The sequence below is a fragment of the Merops nubicus genome, unplaced genomic scaffold (genome assembly GCF_000691845.1).
Source record: "Merops nubicus isolate BGI_N331 unplaced genomic scaffold, ASM69184v1 scaffold9464, whole genome shotgun sequence".
In the NCBI taxonomy this organism is placed as follows: Eukaryota; Metazoa; Chordata; class Aves; order Coraciiformes; family Meropidae; genus Merops; species Merops nubicus.
In genome coordinates this window covers 8,558-28,982 of record NW_008602270.1, presented here as the reverse complement: position 1 = coordinate 28,982, position 20,425 = coordinate 8,558, and the positions used below count along the sequence as shown (strand labels likewise).

Here is a 20,425-nt window from a genome sequence, read left to right as displayed (position 1 = left end):
TGACAAAGACATGCTGTTGCTAGATATGTATTTCAGATCCTTGTTGTTGTACTCTATTTTTAAATTCAAGTGTTAGCCAACCTCAAGAGCACGCCCTGTGTTTATGCTGGGTTCTCTGCATCTGTGCTGCAAAGCTGAATTCTTCCAAGCCTTAGCACAAGGCCACCAAATTTACTTTTATATTTTTCCTATTTAATGAAGGGAAAAGCTCTAGGAAGTACTTTTCATTTTCACAAAATTAAAACTGGTCATAAAAACAATCCTCCTCCTTCTAGAGGTCTGCTCAGGCATTGGCAATTGTTAAGATGCTTGCCTATCAACAGCCACTCAAGAAAGAATTTTAAATGGTTTTGTGACGTCAGGGAGGCCCAAGAAAATACAGCCTGGTGCCAAGTTACCTCCATCATTGAAAGTACACAGTAAGAAATAGATAACACAGAAATAAAACTTTTGTGCAGTAGCTATCTCATGATATGCTCTAGCAACTCCAATAAGTGAGGTTGTCTGGTGTAGGAATAACTCAAGAAGATGAACTTTCAGATTCTCATTTTCTAATTTGTGATTAGTGAAAAGTCAGCCTGATCTATCTGGCATCCTGCTGTTTGGACAGAATGTCTGCGGGTAGCTTGGACCTTGCAGAGGGAAATGCCCTGACAAAGTTACAGCCTACAAAAGTGAACAGTTTCAGTATGATGGACAAAAAGCTGAATCTCTTGAATGAAAAGATGGACAAAATATTGCATTTTCAAGAAGATCTGACAGGCAAACTGCAGCGAATTAACAAAGGCATTGATGATGTAGAAAAAGGTATTAACAAACTAACAGTATCCCCAGCAGCTCCTGATGAGACAGATGCAATGAAAAAAGGCCTAAAGGTATCGGACAATACTCACCAGACTGATATCCAGAGCATATGCTCAGAAGTGTTGAAATTGATGAAAGCTGCCCAGCTGGATTCTCTGAAGCATAAGGAGAGGCTGGCAAAGATAGAGAAAAGAGTTGAAACACTGGATAAAGTTATGACACTTGTGGAAGAAGTGTTAAAAAACTCCAAAGTAGTGGATTTTATTCTCAAAGGCATTGTGCCCTGGAAGAAGGGGAGTCTACTGGAAATCCTTGTTGAGGTTGGTTTTGGTTTACTATTAATCATATTTCTTTTAATGAGGTAGCAAGGCTTTAAACCCTCATGCTGATTTCTTGTATAACGTGTAATTGACATTTTCCTTTGAGTATTTCTGTTACAGGCTACTGCTGTGACCTTTGAATTGCAAGGCTTTTAAGGCAGAGACAAGGGATCAAAACATGCCTTGCAGTCTTATGTCTGGGGTTCCCAAAGTATGCCAGGCAATCCTGTGACAAGTATGAGGAGTAAGTTGCTTCTGTGAAGGAAAATTCAGCTTCTACCAGTGCTTGAAGATCAGCAATGTCACTCAAGTTATTGACTGAATTGAGGCCCCATTGGAAAGTATGAGTAACACACTGGAAGCATCTTTTTTGGAAGAAGCTTCTCTTTTCTTCATTGAACATGAATACTGAACACAGTCCCAGTTACTAAAACTGGTGCTGACTTACGGTCATGTTACTGAGCAGATTTATATGTCTGTAGATATTTGAGTTGTCTTCAGCTACATCTTTGTGATCTGTAGATATTTGAGTTGTCTTTAGCTACATCTTTGTGATGAAACTGTGACTTCATCCAAATTGTTCACTCTTCAAATCAAACAATTCTTGTGTTTGCAATTTTTGAGACATGAATTCCTAAGCATTTTTTAATTATTGAAGACAGTGAGGGAGGAACAGGCAAGACCATTACATAGTTGATATGTTTTTGGAATTGATTAACCTTGTTTTTAAAAACATTACAGGTATCTGGAATTAGTTTTAGCAGATGGATTTTTTTCAGTTTTCACTGTGTGCTTGTATCCCACAGTGGAAAAGGAGGGTGGAAAATTGCAAGAGATACAATAGGTTTGTTCATTCCAAGAATTTCTTTCATTATAACGACGGGGCCACACTAGATGCTAGCATACTTTTTCAGGCTTTCCTGAGGGCTCGTCTGGTCTTATTTAATAGTGCCAGAAGCTGACAAGTGAGTGAGTCAGAAGAATTTCTAAAGAGTTTCCATCAGTATTGAGAGCAATAAATCATACATTGAGTATGTAATCAGTCTTAATTCTAGGTAGAGATGAAGCTTGTTGAACTGCTTACTTGCAGTGCCAATTTCAATTCTACAGATTTTTGGAGAAGTGGAAAAGGCTGATGTATTTTGGTTCAGGCTGCAATGTTGCAAGTTGCTGCCTGCAGTCGCTGTGAAATGCCTGGAGACAGATACAGCCCTTTGCAAGATTTACACCTGGAACTGAACTGGCAGTGCACAATATGTCAATGGCCAGATGAAGATGAGTGTAAAGATGATCAGCTAATTCAGTTTCCAAATTCTCAGTTTCTAAGTGAAGGAGCAATAAGGAGGGATGTAAGTAAAGAGAGGTGATGTGAGGAATAATGGAGGAATGTTTCCCATGGATTGCTAGCATACTGTCAGGATTTGGTGTCAGCTGGCAACTCTGCACTGCCTCCTCATCAGTGCTTGCACAAGAGGAAATTAGGGAGGTCAGAACTTCATCCAGGTTGTAAGGACAGGAGGGTAGAGACTGAGAGGTGAAATGACCTACTGTTAGTGGCCTGGTGGACTGGGATGGGGTGGAGGTCTGTGTCCCAGGCTCTAAGCACTGCCTCGGTTGTAGGGGAGGCAATGTGTTTTGGGCAAGTGAGAGTTTTATGACTAACGCTAGTTTTGCAATATGACCATCACTGATCTCCTTTTTTTGTTTCAAGTCATGAACAGGTTTTGAAATTGGAGCATAACATCTGGTGTAAGACCTTAAGATATGTCGGTACTTTGTTCATGGGCTGCTGAGTAATATTTGAACTAGTCTTGAAATAGTGAGGTAGTGTATGTATGTGACCTAGCTGAGGTAATGTGGAGCAAAGCATGGGTGAATTTAAAAACAAATTAGCTTGTGCAGAGCCATGTGCTACCTTTGCTCTTTTTTCTTTTTTTGCAGCCTGTTTAGTGATAGCAGTATAGACATATCCACAGAGCTCCACGGTTGCACATGAAAAGAATTTTGCTACCTACTTGTTTCTGTTTTGTGACCTTTGCTGTTTTGTAAGAGCGTGCTGCTTATCAGGGAGCTGGCTTAGTGCAAGGTTACTCAGTATGGGGATGGGAGTGGGGGGTCATGTTTTAATTGCTGGGTGAAGCTGTTTGTGATGGCATTCCAGGGATGCCATGGGAATGCTTGTGGAAGTTTTGTGGAGTTGGGGTCAAATTAATAAAACGGTATGAATTGAGCTGCATAGCATCCAGACCTTTTAACTTCTAGCTTAAAAAACAAACAGAAGGGAAACCATAAAACTGTGACTTACCCAAGGCTTTCTTTTTCAAGAATCATGTTCCCCCTGGTCATTGTTGCAGGTTTGCTTAGAGCTGTAATGAAAATGGTAATGATTTCTTTTACTACTTTTACTCTTTGGGTGTTTTGGTTTTTGGGAAGGGGGAGGTGGAGTGGCTCTGTCATGGAATCCATGGTTGGAACATGAAATCCTTAACTGTTTTTACTAATGGATGAAGGGGATGATTTGCAGCAGTCTTGTAATCAGCTATCTGCAGAAATATTTTAAATGTTGCTTATTTGCTTGTTCAGGTAAGGGGAGGAGGCTGCTTATCATGAGATTTTAACTACATGCCAACCAAGAAATATGTTATCCTTTTTCCTATTTTTGTGTAGTGTTTTTTGCTAAATATTAGTTGTTTGGCTATAGTTTGATTTCAGATGTATTGCTGTGTGTTTAGTGATGCTATTACAAAATACCCCTGCTCTGTGCTTTCTTGATGGGATGAAGAAATTTGCTTAAAAAGAAAAATCAGCTTCTAAAATACGAGTCTGTTTTTTAACCGTGCCAAAGGTGATAAGTGTAATCTCAAGTACATACATGAGAATTACTAAAAAAATAGCTCTTTTTTGATATCATTTCTATTATAGTTCAAGTAATGAATCTTTAGATGCCTTGAGACAAATATATTACTAATAAATTCAGATGCATTGCTTATCTTTAAGGCACCAGCCAAAAAGCAACAGAAATTACAGTATTTTTTTTTCTGGTATCTCTATTATGTTTCACAAGTCATGGTCAATATGAGTAAAGACTGCAGGAGGCAAAATCTGACAGTCCAAATTTTGGAAAGCAGTGATCTAATGTATTATTCTGTGTCATCTTCTTATAGAAGTATGCCTGTCTGCAAAAGCAGGGAGATTGGAAGAAGGGAATAAACACAACAGTAACCAAAAATTCAGAAGATCAAAGGTGTTAGTGTCCATTTTACAGACTCTGAATACCTGTATAGGTGGAGGAACCTGTTGGGAAATGAATAGTCTTGACCTTAACCGTTATTTTTGTGTTCCCCTGTCATTTTTAGGCCAAAGATAAGCCTGAGGAGAGCGGTGCAAAACCTAAGCATGTGCTTAGTAATAGAGGAACCCAAACTGAAAACAAGAAGCCTCTGGAAGGTATGTATCACTCCAGCCATGCTATAAGCTTTGATTCCAGAATGGGCAGCAGACAAACTGGAAATTAATAGCCTGCTATTTCCCACTACCTGAATTATTCAAATGTAACTGAGTAGCTTTGTCCACCGGTACTGGGGAAATAAGAGTTGTTCTCACCTCTGCAGGACGATCTGTCCCCCAGATCAAACCCTAAACTCCAGAAGATCAAGAAACTAGAAGCAGCACCTTTATTTGGCTGCATGTTTTTTTTCCGTTTTGCAATTAGTGAGCAGAAGTAGGAGAGTTGTATTTGTTCAGAGATACCACAAAGGTAGTGGCAATATCACATTGCAAATCTAATAAATTCTTTTCCCTTAATACATCTGAAACAGCCTTCCCTCCTCCCTCTCTCTGAAGAAGGGGTATGTTGACATAGGGCATATCTTTTTTTTGATCAGCAAGTTTCATTGCCATGTCAGGGCTAGATTCCTATTTAGGATGCATCTGTCAGGGCATTGCCCTGTTTCATCTGTTATTATAATGCCTGTGGAGTTGCAATAGGGGTGAACGTGATGTTGAGCAGGCCCTGTCACACTGTTGTCTTCACAGATTGTCAGTGAATCCTTCTTGTACTTATGGGTGATTCCCTTTTTAGCTTCATCATTTAGGAAGTGACAGAAACAAAGCGGATGATCACAATTCTGACTCGGAACCTACATGGTGTTGTGAACTAATCTGGATTGCCAGTGACCTGGGCATGCTGAATCCTGAAAGAAGGATTAGAAACTAAGAAACTTCCACTGTTAATATTCATGGCTGTTGTCATGAGGAGCTGCTGAAGAACCTTCTTGTCCTTTTGTGGAAAATGCAGTAGATGCTGCACTGTCTCAGGCCTCTGGGTCCCTTGAAGTCTTACTCAGTGTGTCTCTGACCCTCTGATCATTGGGGGTGTATCAGGTTCAGGAGTGGCCTGGATGGGTCTGCAGTGCCTGAACTACATATATTTGCCCACAGAGTGATTTCAGATTCTAGATGCAGTGAGCTTAAGCCTTGCAGTTTTTCATTTGCTTTATGGAAATCCAAGTTCAAATCTGTAACACTGCTGGGAAGCCAGCAGAGCAGTTAAACCTCTGATTAAGCCATGAACATTAATAATGGCTGTCTTGAACTTGCTGGTATAAGGATTTAAAACATTTTGTGTGCTTTCTTGCTGTCTTTTCAAGTGTATGTAACTGTGTAGGTTATTTTGAATGGTGGGTTACTTTATTCCTTCTCTGTTTTGCTGTCACTTTTGCCAATGATAGTTTATTAATGACTTATTTTGTTCAGAGACAGAAAGTGGGAAAAAGCTGGATGAAAAGGAAGATTATGAGAAGTTGAACACTTCTAGCACTGCAGCCCACAAAGCTGACTCCAAGCCCCAAGCTAAAGAAAGGACAGCACAGCAGCAAGTAGTAGAAGGTGCTGGCAAAACACACAGTTCTAAGAGCTGTCAACAGCAAAAGGACATGGGTGTCAAAGCTTTGAATCAACACAACGGTCTTCCCTTCCTAAGTCAAGATCATGTAGGCACCCAGAATGTTCCTGCTAAAGCACACGATATGGACAGAGCCCCACACCTAGATAAGTGCCAGCTTGTTCAGAAACATGGAGAGAATGAAAACAAACCACCATCGTCAAGAGTGGCATCCTGGGAAGCCGTGCCTTCCACATCCCAAGCCATATCTGACACAGGGTGTGAAGTGACACATACCAGGTAACGGCCTTGTTGGTAGCTTTTTGTCTGATCTGAAACCATTTCATGTGTCAGAAGGAGAAAGAGGAAAGCCAGGTCATTAAAGGAGGCAGCTCCTGCTGAGGCATGATTCAGGGGAAGAACAGCCATGCTAGGATAAGTGTGGTGAGACCTTCCACATGGTTAAAGCAAAAAACTCTTCAGCAGCAAGGGCCCTGTGTAAATTTCTGTGAAGGCAAGGAGTTGGAGGGCTAGATGTATGGGAGACTTTTTTAGTATGATCAGGGCTTAGGGAGAAAGGTGATCGTCCAAGTATACCTCAAGTAGCTGGACATTTATAAACTACTTAATCCCAATTCCTCTGTTTCTATAACCATGGGGGTGAAAGAAATTTGAGATATTTACTAGTACATGACAAAACCAAACAATTTGTTTCATTTGTTGTCCTTAGGTGATTTTGTGGGGGTTTTTTATGCCTTGGTCACCTAAAGATATGACTAGATTTTAATGTGTTAGTCTCCATTAGCCTAACCTTTTCCTCCTGTAGGTGTTTGTAGTATGCCTTTCATAATCAATTTCCTTTTGAATTATTTATTTACAATTTGATTTTAATGCCTTTTATTTATTTAAATTAAAAACCCACACACAATTAAAAAAAAAAATCACCAGAAAAAAACCCACAGCCAAAAAAAGCTCTACCACTCAAACCCCAACACGTGGGAATTCTGTGGCAAATTTTATCTGCCATGCTTTCCCTGTCTGGACTGTGACTATAAATTTGTTTACATATGTGTATATATATATATATATATCTATGGATGACATCTATAGACACACTGACATGTACATACACACACACATGTTACTTTGTGTGTGGAGTTTCCTCATTGTGTGTGTATACAAGTGGGTGTCTGAAGCCCAGACAACAACATGACATTACTTTTGTTTGTGTACTTTAATCTGAAAACTTTGAATTTGTAGTGGTACTTTTGAGTATATGATGGATATTTAAATTTCCCGTGCTATGAGTGTCTACTGTGATTACAGGACTCTTTAAAAAAAAAAAAAAAAAAAAAAAAAAGTGAATAAAGAATAAATGAGTAAAACAAAAGTTGTCTTGCTGTCAGCAATCAAGCTTCAGGAGGGAAAGGGCTCATTGCAAAGACTGGCACACTGGATGTTTTTATCCTAAGAGGCTGAGTGTGAGGATGTGGCAGGAGAAAGAAGCTTTCACTATTGTGATCTCTTTTCAAACATTCAGGAACAACTTTGTGTTGTTTATAGACACTGCTACCTCCAAACTGGCTGCTGTAATAACACTAAAACCAGAGAGACCTCCCTGTATTTTCCCTGTGGCTTGTAGTCTCTGGCTGATGAACTGTAGGCTGGAGCAGGTCCATCCCAGCTGCCTGCCAGAATGCTGCCTTGGAGGCTCTGCCTGTACTGTGCTTTGAGGATGGCTCAAGGTGTTTCTGAAGTGGAGGAACTGTTACACCTTGGAAGTCCGTACTGGTTGACCATGATGTGCCAGCTGGTGAACTTGGAGATAGGCAGCAGCTTCTGAAACAGCTGATTTGTTTGGGCAGGGGGTTGTCTGAGCCCCAGAGTCTGTGGTTTGGTGAGGAGGAAGGATGTGAGATAACTGGAAGGTGGAACTTAGGGCAAACCCCAGGGGAAGTTGCAGCTTTCCTGACTGGGGTTCCTGTAATGCTTTTGTGTGTGAAGTCACATGAGGGTGGTAAATGCCTCTCTTAAAATGAATGCAACTCTTAGTGAAGTGTCTAAGACCGCACAGAAGCATTGAGAGAACATTTTGTTCCCCTGCTTGGAGAAATGCCCAAGGGTCCTGCTGAGTTCAGGCTTGTCTGGATAGCAGTGGAAGTGTTTACTCAGAGCTGTGTTCAGCTGCTCTGGTAGCTTGATCCAATGCAGCTTGGATTCATAGCACAACACAAGGGTGTTAGTAGTGCTGAAAACCAGAAACCTCAGACTCTTGTTGTGCTAAAACAAACTTTTTTTGTAACATCTTTTGTAATAAGGTCACTCCACCAAAAGGCAGTAACTTTTGTGAAAATTAGGTACATTCTTTCCTCAACATCAGAAATTTTCTGTATTTGCTGATGTATAAAACCTACTTTGTAGCTTCACAAGTTTCAGTTCAGCCTCACTGAAGTCAGACTTTGTGCTCATGACAGTTGAAACAGGAAGAGTTGACTCAAAAATTATCATGTCTATGTCTTTGGATTTTAGGAGCATAGAGAATTGGTTTTAAACAGTATACTTTTTAGGCAACACAAGAGGAAAGAAAGTTATTAAACTTTTCTAGTAGCTACAATGTTAAGGAAAATAATGAAAGAGTTTATAGAAATCACATCTTTAACAAAAAGCTGTGGCAAGAGTGCTGTCCCATCAGAAGACACAAACATGGATGTCTGAGCGTGCGAGTCAGCCAGCTGGAACAGGACTGGGGCGGATACAAACCTTTGGATTTGTAGAGCCATAAGAGCAGTCAGCCATTTAGGTAGATCAGCCTGTAATTTGTGAAGGCAATCTCTGCCCAGATAGTGGTATTTTATTGTAGTAGTTGCAAAAGCAAGTAAGCCTTCAAATGTGGGATTAACACTTTGCAGTGTTAGATGTTCTGTGTTCAGCAGAAGGCAGGCATATATACAGAAGAGGACACAGAAGGAGCACCAGCATGGTTTTTTATGCTTTTCCCTTATTGCTGTGAATATTTCCTTAGACAATTGGTAGAGTTAGATTTCTTTAATACGATAGAAATCTGTGGGTTTGGAAGTCTGTAGATTTTTCTTCCCCCCACAAAGTTAAAGCAGCAAGGCTAATCATCTGCATAAAATGTCAACTGTTTGCTCTGCAGGATGTCTATCAATATACATATGACTGAAGTAAAAGAGAAGATTGAGATGACCAAGGAAGGAAACTTGAATGATCACAAATGTAAAAGTCCCAAAGTAAAATCCCCATCCTCCACACCAGCAGACAAGGAGGGAGTTGAACAGCTGCCTCCCAAATTAAAACTTCAACAGCATCCTAAAAACATCAGCCCAGAGCTAAATCAAGAAGTTAAAGGGGACAATAAGCAAAATGAACTTGTACCTCAAACAGGGAAGCAACAGCCATTACTGAGCAATTCCAAAACAGGTAAAAAGGCTGAAGAGAAATCAGAACTGAAATGCAAGCCCATAACCTCACAAAAGAATATCTCTGCAAAGGAGCCTACAAAAGATGTGGAGGTAGGAGTAAAAATCCATCAAGAAATGGCAAAATCAGAAGAATCCCTGACACGTACCAGCTCTGAGAGGAGTGAATCTGAGTCTGCATCTTCAGGGGGAAATGGAACCGATGCTCAACAGTGTACAGGAGTGGCACCAGAGAAGACTAAGTCATTAGAAGCTAGCAAAGAGCTTCCCACATGGGATGAAATGATCATTGGTAAGTTGCTTATAGTTACTCTTGGGAGCTTTGATGTTGAGGATCTTGTGCTACTTGTGTGAAATGTACAGTAGTGGCTGGAGTGGTGCTCAGTAGACCGCCTGTGTCTTAGACAGTTCAAGAGCATTTTGCTGTGGCTGTATTTGACCATGTAAATGACAAGTGAGTTAACATTTGTACAAATTCTTTCAATAGTAATTCTCCTTTTAAAGTGTGTTTTGAGGAAAAAAGTTACTTTAAAATAAAATTGAGTGAAGTATATGTGTGGTCAGAAGGACGAGTCATTTTTACAAAACCCTCCAATTTGTTTTAGATTAAGGACTTATTCCTTAAGATAGAGTATGCAAAGCAGGTATGCTTTAGCAGCTATGGACTGGTTTTACTGAGAACTGTTGCTGCATATCAGTGCTGTGTATTTGTTCTGGTCTTTCTAGCTGCCATGTAATGATTAAAAGAAGATAAGTAAGTTTTTTCAAACTTTCAGAATTTTTCTTTTCAGGTGACCTCTGCTGTTAATGCATAAACTAGGATGTTCATCTTATATAGGTGTTGTCCAGTGGGTTTACTGTGTTTTAAAAAGCAAACAAATGAACAAAGGAAAACAAAACAGGGTTGAGATTCAGGAGAAGGGATCCTATTATCAGTTCTGGGCCTTTATTCCTCATCTCTAAAAGGGTGTTAGCAGTAGAAGTTCCTCACCTGAAGTAGAGAGAAGTGTTAGATATTTTCAGTACCTCCCTTCTTATGGGTAGCTGCAAATGCAATAGTTATTTTACTTGCATGTCACTTTAAAAACAGTGAAAGAATCATGTGCCTAATGTTACCCAGATACTTCAGTTCTTGTCTGAATTCCAGTAGAAGAAAAAAGATGGCATGGTAGAGGAACACACGGCAAAGAGAAAAGATAGGAGAGAGAGCAGTTCACTTGACACTGAAGTTCTGGTTAACTAGCAACTTAACGGCAGCAGTCAGAGCGGGGCTTGTCCAGGAGCCTGTGTTTGCTCCTGGTGCTTCTCTGTTAGAGCCCCAGAAGCATTCTGAAGGTTCATTCCTTCAAGGAACAGTGATGCCAAACGTGGGGGAACCACGAGAATATGGTCCTATGGAGCTGTGGATACTGGGAGCATGGAAGGCAGTTGAGGCATCTTGTTACACTTAGCAAATACAGAAGGGTTATGTATGTGTCCTGCGGATTGAAACCACTGGTGTGAAGAGGGTGAAACTGAGCGCAGTGGTGTGTGCAGGAACATCTCGATGACCGCCTTGTCTTCTCTGTAGATGACAGCCCTTCTCCTCCAGCTCCTTTTGAACATCGGATAGTGAGCGTCAAGCAAACAGAGTTGACAACATGCTACTCGGTGTGTCATCACGAAGTACTGGGGGGGTAAGTGTCGCTGTCCCTGATGCTGTACTGCTGTTGGTAGCTGAAGCATGGAGAAACACAGTTAGCTGGAGAGTTAGAGCGGTCTTCCTCAGATGGCCCCAAGCTGTGTATGTGGGTGAGGCATGTGAGTGAGCAGGTTCATCCTTGAAACCTGCTAGGCTGTCAGCGTTGTTGGGTTCCTTATATCAATGTCCTGTTGATTTGAGTGTGTGTAGGGGCGATGTCCCTTAGATGACTGGTTTCTGCCCCAATTCCATTGTCAGATGCCTGACTGTAATCTTGGCTGACTGTTTTTTGCATTTGTTACAATAATCCTGGCCACAGCTGGTGTCATGAGAAAAACCTGTACCCTTCAGGAAGGCAAATTCAGAACACCTTAAGTCAGCCAAGCCCATTAGGTCAGGCAGCTTTCAAAATCTTTTTTTTTTTTCTGTGCTGAACTGCACATTAAAGAAAACTAAGGGAGAAGTTATAATTATTTTGACCTTACTTTTAGTTTTCACTCTTAGGAAGTCCGCAGCTGCTTCAGCCTTTGTATTCTTTATCCTTACTTATCTGACAAGGTGGTTTGATATACAGGTTGATCCAAGTACAAATATGGCTTAATCAGTGTAAGCAGTGGGATGCAATAGCAGAGGAGACAGTGTTTAGAAATCATCCCGAGGGGCATTAATCTGGGTGACATGGGGGAGAATTTACAACACGCAAGAAATGCAGTCTGTGGAGTGGCTACAGTTACTGGTCTTGCAGTCATTTAAAAAGTTATGAGATCAGGACAGAAATATCCTTGTTAATATATCCACTAGCGCATCACTGAAGGACAGCCAGTGGGTACGGTTACAGAACTGAGAATCAGTATCATCAGGTCACCGGACCGCAGTGAAATGTGGCGATACGAAGGGGGCATAATGTTTTAATGTAAGCATTGAACAGCTGGCTGGAAAGATAAAACTAATCCTTCACAAGCTGAGAGAAAGAAGAGATTCATGCTGCTGGCCACCTGATTCTGTTCGCTTTGTACTGTGCTATTTTTAATTATGGCTAAGAATAGCCGTCGGAGAAGTTTCCGCGGTGAGCTGTGTTAAGCTGGTTTCCCATCTTTCCCTTGGTATCGACAGGGGGCGTTTTGGGCAAGTTCACAAGTGCACGGAAATATCAACGGGTCTCAACCTGGCAGCCAAAATCATAAAAGTGAAAGGAGCAAAAGAGAAGGTAACTATGTTGCTGAGAACCCAAGTGAGCACGGGCTAAACCTGGCCTTATTGCAAGCGTCCTGACAGCACTTCCCTGAATCAGCCCATAAGAGACAGCTTGATGTTGAGTAGTATCAAATACTGTAAAATCTGTTTTACCAAGTAGCATCTTAGATGTTATATGACTGTTTGTCATATCCCGTGTTTGTGATTAAACCTTCTGTCCATGTGAGAAGGATGTTATTCTGTTATTTTAATGTAAAACCCTGTTATTGAGTTTTACAAATAACTGTATTTCAATATATAGAAATTTAAGGGGCATATTTTGCTCATTTTTTGTTCTTTTGTTACTTTTCCAGGAAGAAGTAAAAAATGAAATTAATGTCATGAACCAATTAAATCATGTGAATCTGATCCAGCTTTATGATGCTTTTGAAGCCAAAAATAATATCACTTTGATCATGGAATAGTAAGTTTAAATGATCTCAGGATTTGTCATGTGTTTGGGTTTCCTCAGCTCACTAAAGGAAATGGGGAATTTAGGTTGATACATAATTTCACACTCAGAAGTAAGTCTGTTGAAGTAGTTGAGACTAGTGATGTATTTTATATTTGATGTGTTGTTAAGACCCTTGCTAAAATTACAGAATCATTTTGGATGGAAGAGACCTTTAAGATTGAGCCCAAATGTTAACCAATCACTGCCTGGTCACTGCTAAGCCATGTCCCTCAGCACCACATATAAACAACTTTAAATCCCTCCAGGGATGGTGTCTCCACCACTGCCCTGGGCGGCCTGTTCCAGGCCGTGACAACCCTTTCTGCGAATATTGTTTTCCTTACATCCAACCTAAACCTCCCCTAGTGCAACATGAGGCTGTTTCCTCTTGTGCTAAGTTAGAGAGCCTAAGTTCACAACTTGGAAATAAATAGAGCTAATGAGGAATTTAAGTTTTTAAACACTTTTCTATGTCAAAATTTTAGTCTTGATGGTGGTGAATTATTTGACCGGATCACCGATGAAAACTACAATCTAACTGAGCTGGATGCAATCCTATTTACCAAACAGATTTGTGAAGGAGTCCACTACTTGCACCAGCATTATATTCTCCATTTAGATCTGAAGGTCAGTAGTTCATACTCTGTGCTCTTTAGCAATGTTGTGGTTTGGACCACCATGGAGTCCCTAATTACAAGACTAATTTCTCTTTTCATGGGCTTATGTCATAAAGGAATAGACTTAATTAAGCAGCCACAATGAATGGAACTCTAGAGATTCATTGCTTGTTTTTTTCAATGTCTGTTTGATAGCTTGCTTAGAATAGTGAAATGAACAGGATTCTGTGCTTTCACCTCTCTTAAATCAGAAGCTTTTCATTCTGTGTGTAATTAAACAATGCCCTTTTGTCATCAATGGAAAGAAATGCAGTAAAATGACCATGTTTTCCTAACTGCACCTTAAAACCTGATCTTTTTGAACAGAAATACAAACTGTTTTTTTTTTTACGCATGTTTATACAGTGCCTTACACAAATGGCAAAGACTGGGTTGCCTCATAGGTGGTTCTGCAGTTGTAATAAATTTGGATGCCATTGTGTATGTCCCCCCCCCCATCGCTACCTTGAAAAATATTCTCATTGGAATGTGGGCAAACCAAAGGATGCATTTGACATGTTTCTTGTGGGTTGTTATGGAGTTGCTTTTATACTTGAGTAAATCCCCTTGGGTAAGCCTCAGCCATCAGACTGTCTCTACCATTTTACACGGGGGAGCCTTTCCATTTCAAAAATCTGTTTGTCATCAATGGTAAAACATAGGAATATTGTTTTACAGGCATAGAAGTTAGTCCTTCATGGGAGGTCCAAAACAAAACCCTTCACTAACTCGGCGTGCCAGTCAAATCCTCCTCACTTGATAGGATACAAGGAAAAGTATTATACTAAAAATTGTCATTAAAATCCCTGAGATTTTGATATTCTTTTGCCAGATGTGTCTCAAACAGTCATACATTCAACCCTTTTCTCTTTTTATAGCCTGAAAACATACTATGTGTAAGTCACACAGGAAACCAGATTAAAATTATTGATTTTGGATTAGCAAGGAGGTAAGAGAGTTCAGTTATGACTTTATTAAAAACTAAAAAAAAACCCATACCAAACCCAAAAATCTCTGACATGTTTTTTTGGTAGATCTTGTGGGATTTTTTTAATGCATTTTGGTGGCTGTGAAAGAATTCTGCTATGTGAGTGAGCTAAACAGTATGCTGCTGCAGGCATGAGTTTTCTGCTCTGTGCATTAATTATCTAATGACTTTTCCAAATTACATTTCTGTTGGATAAGGCTATACTGCTGTTCTAATTACCTCAAAATTATTCCACATGTAGACCTTTTACTCTAGGGGCTCCATAAAGTCTCTCAGAGACTTCTTGACTGCTGGTTTTATTGTACAGGTTCTAGTTGTGGAAGTTATCTGCTAAGCTCTGGTGGTATGTTCACCTAAATCATAGAATGATAGAATACTAGGTTGGAAGGGACCATCATCTTGTCCAAACTTTCTTGAGAAAATCATGGCCTGGATGAGAAGGCCTAACACTCTGTCCAACCCGAAGTCGCAGCAACACTCACCAATTTATTCTTTAAAGACTTTAATGCTGTCCTGGTTGCCTGGGGAGCCTGCCACGCTCGCACTGCCGTGCTCACACAGCAGAAAGCCATGCCTTGATTTTTACAAATGTGAGGTGTTCCCCAGCCTGCTCTCAGCACTCATCTCTCTCTCTCTTTATGGTAAAGGTACAAACCTCGTGAGAAATTGAAGGTTAATTTTGGAACTCCAGAGTTCCTGGCTCCTGAAGTGGTGAACTATGACTTTGTTTCCTACCCAACGGACATGTGGAGTGTAGGCGTCATCACATATATGTTGTGAGTAACCCCATGAGAGGCCGTGGTGATGGCACCAGTGGCTCTGCAAGAGCACACCAGTGAGGAGTAAGGCACCAGCCACTGAGCCCACCTGGCTGTGTCTCTTCCTAATTCATTCTTTTGAAAACCTCAACCTTTAATGCTAAGGCACCTTGATGTGTGTACGGTCTCTAAAGAACAAACAATCAACGGATCAACTCTTTTTCTACTCAGAAAAGTTGCCCACAGCATTTTCAGAATTTTAATTTTCATTGCATTCTTGAGGACTTGAATTAATTTTCAGATTTGCAGTCTGATCATTTTAGCAGCTTGGACTTGGTGTGTGTCTGCACAGAAAAAATAATGTTGGGTGTTAGGCTGCAGGTCTGAAAAAATGTCACATGACACATATCAGAAAAGTTTTAGCTCAGTCTGGATGGCGGCCACGGATGGCTTGTCTGTCCAAAGTCTCTGCCTTCTGATAAGCTTTGTATCCCAGAATCTTTCACTGATGCTTTCTGTGAAAGCTATGGATACCTTTCTGGTTTAAGTTTGTGTACTAGTCAAAGCCCAAGTGAACTAAATAATAAAGGACTGAAGCAATAAATCTGGTCTTAGACACTATGCTGTTGTTCAGAATTCTGTTGATTTTGAGCCAAATATGGATATAGGCCTTGGTTTAGGAAAGCTCTTGAGTCCCCCTAGCCTTCCTAGCTGGGAAAGCACCCACGTAGGTACCTCTGAATTAACTTCCTTGGGGATCTGTTAACAGTGCTCCCTGAGACAGCTGAGTGAACCCCTAGAGAGCAGCACTAACATTCCTGTGCTTTATTGCCCCAAACTGTTGGTTTATCTTGGCCGGGATTGAGAAGTGGAACACCCCCCCATGGCTAACAAGAATTGTTAGCAGAGGATTTATAGAAGCAAAAATGCACCTTGCATGTAATAACTACTCATCTCTCTCCCTTTTTTTTAAAAAGACTTAGTGGCCTGTCCCCATTCCTGGGAGAAACTGATGCAGAGACAATGAATTATGTAGTCAATTGCAGCTGGGATTTTGATGCAGAAGCATTTGAGCAACTATCAGAGGAAGCTAAAGACTTTATTTCCAGACTACTTGTGAAGGAGAAAAGGTACCTCTTTGTCCGAGTGTGATGACAGTAGCACCTAATGACATTGTGTTCCTCCTAACCTACTGTTTGGATTGCTACCAGAGATAAGGTAGTATATTATATATTTCTATACTATATCTGTGCTTGCTGGGCAGTTTCTCAGTGATTCAAAGGCCTCTATTTGAAAGGAAAATGTCTGTTTCCCTCAACTGAAGAAAGTTGCTTTTCGCAAGTAGCATCAATACAGGCAGAACTCAGGAAATCTGGAAGGATTTGCTATGTAGGAATCTCTTTAGTAATCCTTTTCTGAGCAAAAGCTATTTCTGTTGTTACTTTGGATCCTCACAAGCCCTGACACAAACTGCAAAAATGTCTTGATTGCCATGAAGGATAAATAGAAGCTGCAGCTGTGAAAATGTGTGTTGTTCTCTTCTAAAATGGCCTGCATGCAGTTGCCAGATACTCAGAAGCATTCGGGACTTGACTCTGCATATTGCTTCTCAGTCTTGGCTCTACTGAAATAAAAAGCGATTGCACATATGAAACAAGAGGAGAGAATGAGGATGATATTGATGTAGACTATGGCTTCACGTGAGGTTGGGTGAGTGAGCAGAGAAATTGTTCTCTCACGGAGCAGTGGTACAAAATAATCAAGGAATGATGCATACCATAAAACAGATTGTGTATGAGAGGAATTCAAAGGAGTACTTAGAATATTAACAACTTGCAGATCATTACCTAAATCAGACAGACAGTTCTAGTACTAAATACCTTTTGAACAATAAGTCATATGAAAAGCTAACAATAAACTGAACTTTTGCATATTGCCAGCAGGAGAAAACAAGGCTTTTTTCTCAGATGGTGGTGATGATTTGCTATGAGGCTGTAAACTTTGTTTCAGAGTCTTCCATTTTTCTGTGCAATGGGAATAGGAACTCCAGAGGGACACTATGCAAAGTCTGGTTAGAAGCTGTGAATGAAACAGCTATGATAAAAATGTGTGGTGGCAGTGAAATGAAAAGAGTAATGACTAGTTGGCCAAGGAGTTCACAAGGTATATGGACAAACTGCTCTCCTGCAGACTGGGCACCTTTGCTATGCTGGGACAGTCGGTCTGGCCTTGTGCAAGGTCTGTGCCTACCTCCTCTGACTGCTGAAATCGTGTGCAAGCAGGCAGGAATCTTCTTTTCATCATTTTCTCAGTGACAGCTCAGACAAAGCTCAGGAGTTAGGCAAAGGTTTTTCTTTTGAAAAAAAGGCAAATTAATCTTTTTTCCTCAACACCTCTCCAGGTTTTCCTCTATTGTCATATATTTCTTAAAGCTTTTTTGATAGGCTTTCACATTTGTTCCCATTGTTGAATATCAGGATATATGTTCGGTGTGACCCATGTTTAGGGTGAATAGCCAATTGTGCTTTTTAAATGTGAGGCACAGAATAAACCTGCACTATCAGGGCAGACAGACAAGTATTTTTCTGTATGCACTGTTTCTCATAGCAAACTCCTGCATTCACATAACAAAAGTGATAAATTAACGAACCTGTACAGCTGCTTCTTCAAAGAAAAAAACCCACCACACCCCAAACCAAACCCTGAGAAGGTAAATACAGTACTTAACCACAGCTCAGCCAACCCACTGCAGACCCACCAGCAGTTCTTCACACCACTCAGCCCTTACACTGGAGAGTTCAGGATGTCATTAGGATCCTATGCACTGGGATGAACAGCAGCTTGGGAGGCAACTCCACTCACCGTGGCAGTTCATTTAAGGCAGTCTTTGTATCAGTCATACTGATAAGCACAGGACACAGAGGAAAGGGCAACGAGGGCTGCTGGATTTACGTGGCACCTGTCCTGTCCCACAGCTGCCGGATGAGTGCGACGCAGTGCCTGAAGCATGAGTGGTTAAGCAATCTACCTGCTAAAGCCAAGAAGTCCAAGCTTCGCCTGAAGTCCCAGTTGTTGCTGCAGAGTTACATGGCTCACAGAAAATGGAAGGTAAATAGACAAAATCTGGCAAATCTACTTCCAGAGGGAAAATCAGCTCAGCACAGGCAGAGCAGTTCCCTCTTTTCTTGTATGTTGGCTCACTTTTGCCCACAGGCTTCCTTGTAGATCTGAGTTGGGGAAGTCTATTTTCAGTTGTAAATTAGTGTGGTGTTTTGTTTTGTGGGTTTGGTTTTTTTTGGTTGGTTGGTAGTTTTGTTTTTTTTTTTTCTCCTACAGAATGATATTGCTTCCATTTTTAGCAAATTTAGTTTAAATTTTTACTACTTTTGATTGCTGCTCAAAAGCTTTACTTTTTTTTTTCCCTTTGCAAGTTCAGAAACTTCAGGTGCTACTTAGCGCTTATATTAAACATTCTTTCTCTTTATATTGGAAAGATTTCTCCATGGACAACAGGTGCATTACTTTGTTGCCACTATGGAGTAGGGATATAATGGAAGGCAGTTTTGTGAGTCCCCTTGTGGAGAGTAGAAGGGAGGGAGAGAAGAAACAAGGAGGCTTAAACCCATCCAGAGAACTCTCTGGGACCTTTCTGATAACCCCATGTCCCTTCAGAACTAAATTTTATGGGAAGAAGTTGTAGATAAGAATTTCTAGTGGAGTGTCTTGGATTATAGATAATCTTGAAAGGTGAACAAAGTGATCTTGTTACAAAGAAGCCTGTGGAAATGTGATGAAAACTCAGTGAGAACCATTTCCTTTTTATTTGTCAGTGAAGAGCTGTAATTCCTTGCTAAGGAGTTAAACCAGAAACTTACACTTTTTCCACTTATACATTCCAGTTATTTGGTTGCAGACTTCTGCACTTGCATGTTAAAAAATACATAATCTCTAGATGTATCACTGTAGAATTTGTAATAATGCTGCAGAAGTGGGAGCTGCAGTGAACTGTGAAGCACCAGCATTCTGTTCTGCAGTTGTCCGTGGTTCCCCAGTAGAGAGCTGTTCTGCACTGCAAGCCACACAAGATGTGGGTCACTAGAGGTAAAAAGGTCCTTCATCTCAGTTGCACTCACTCCAGGATTGTTCTGTTTTGTTCACAGAAACATTTTTATGTAGTGGCTGCTGCTAACAGGCTCAAGAGATTCCAGAGTGTGGCTGTCAAGCTTGTGTAAGTTTGTATGAAGCATCTGCCACTCTAGGAGACAGACGTGAAGCCATGGAAAAAGGACTCAGGATCTTGAGTAATTTGTATCCCTTCATTTTATACCACAAAGGTTTAGGTCTGTCCTCCTGAGATACTATGTGTGTTAGTGCTAAGGTTCCAGAAGTGCCTTGAGGAAAGTAATTTCTAAAAGCAGAAGCTACTTTCTTTGTTTTTACATGTTTTCAGTTGTTGTACATAGTGATGGAAAAACATGGCTGTTATTGGGGCTGACTTCTTGCTGAAGGCTTTGATTCTGCAGAGTATTGCTGATGTCTTTACACCAGAAAACAGTGTCAGTTTCCTGGTTTCTCACACCAAGGGTGGGATCTCTACTGATTTTCTCCATGACTGGTGCATGCCATCCATTTTAGAGCACTGCCACAACAGTGGCACATTTTCTCTCTTGGGTGTTTGTTACTTAGATCAAAAGATATCAGATATCCTTTTCTTTTGTTATCTTCTCAGAAAGAGTAATTATTAACACCCCCCCCCCCAAAACATAATGATCCACTTCATCAGCTCGGGGTTGAATGGTTTTGGTTTGTTGGGTTTTTTTATTCTACTCCCTCCTTTAAAAAAACAGCCACTGCATAGTTAGGAGGTGTGCAGAATCCTGCTTTGAAGCAACTTGAGTCAGTGCATCGCTGCTTTTCGTTACAGTGAGTTGAATTGAGCTGAAATAATTGAACTCTTGGAAGGAGATGTGTGAAACTGCCACAAATAAGAATTGCCTAATGACAGTTGGGTCTATGCAAAAAGATCTTATATCGTCCAGAGAAGGAATTTCTAGCCATTGTTTTATATGTATTTAAAACTTCTAAGGGCTTTTCGTTGGTTGTGACTGCAGCCCTTAATTTTATAAATTTTAGTTTGATGTTTTTTTCTCCTCTTTGACTATTTTAATGAAATCTGAGAAGTTGATATCGTATGATATGCAAAATGGGT

The 20,425-nt window shown here is 40.5% G+C and overlaps 1 protein-coding gene across 1 annotated transcript; it reads left to right on the top strand.

Moving 5' to 3' along the window:
- Positions 1–611: 611 nt before the first annotated feature.
- Positions 612–19,448, top strand: MYLK3 (myosin light chain kinase 3). The gene is made up of 14 exons (XM_008938302.1): positions 612–1,124; positions 4,481–4,571; positions 5,880–6,011; positions 6,111–6,306; positions 9,164–9,738; positions 11,017–11,122; positions 12,241–12,334; positions 12,675–12,784; positions 13,300–13,441; positions 14,349–14,419; positions 15,106–15,234; positions 16,194–16,346; positions 18,192–18,324; positions 19,377–19,448. Exons 1-14 carry the CDS (start codon positions 612–614, stop codon positions 19,446–19,448), a joined length of 2,517 nt encoding a protein of 838 aa, XP_008936550.1.
- Positions 19,449–20,425: the final 977 nt, after the last annotated feature.

Bases quoted from the DNA above. Each gene is read 5' to 3' on its own strand.
- MYLK3 (XM_008938302.1), top strand. From the start codon at position 612: ATGTCTGCGGGTAGCTTGGACCTTGCAGAGGGAAATGCCCTGACAAAG. The intron at 12,785-13,299 runs GTAAGTTTAAAT...TCAAAATTTTAG, and splicing joins ATCACTTTGATCATGGAATA to TCTTGATGGTGGTGAATTAT. The intron at 13,442-14,348 runs GTCAGTAGTTCA...CTCTTTTTATAG, and splicing joins TTCTCCATTTAGATCTGAAG to CCTGAAAACATACTATGTGT.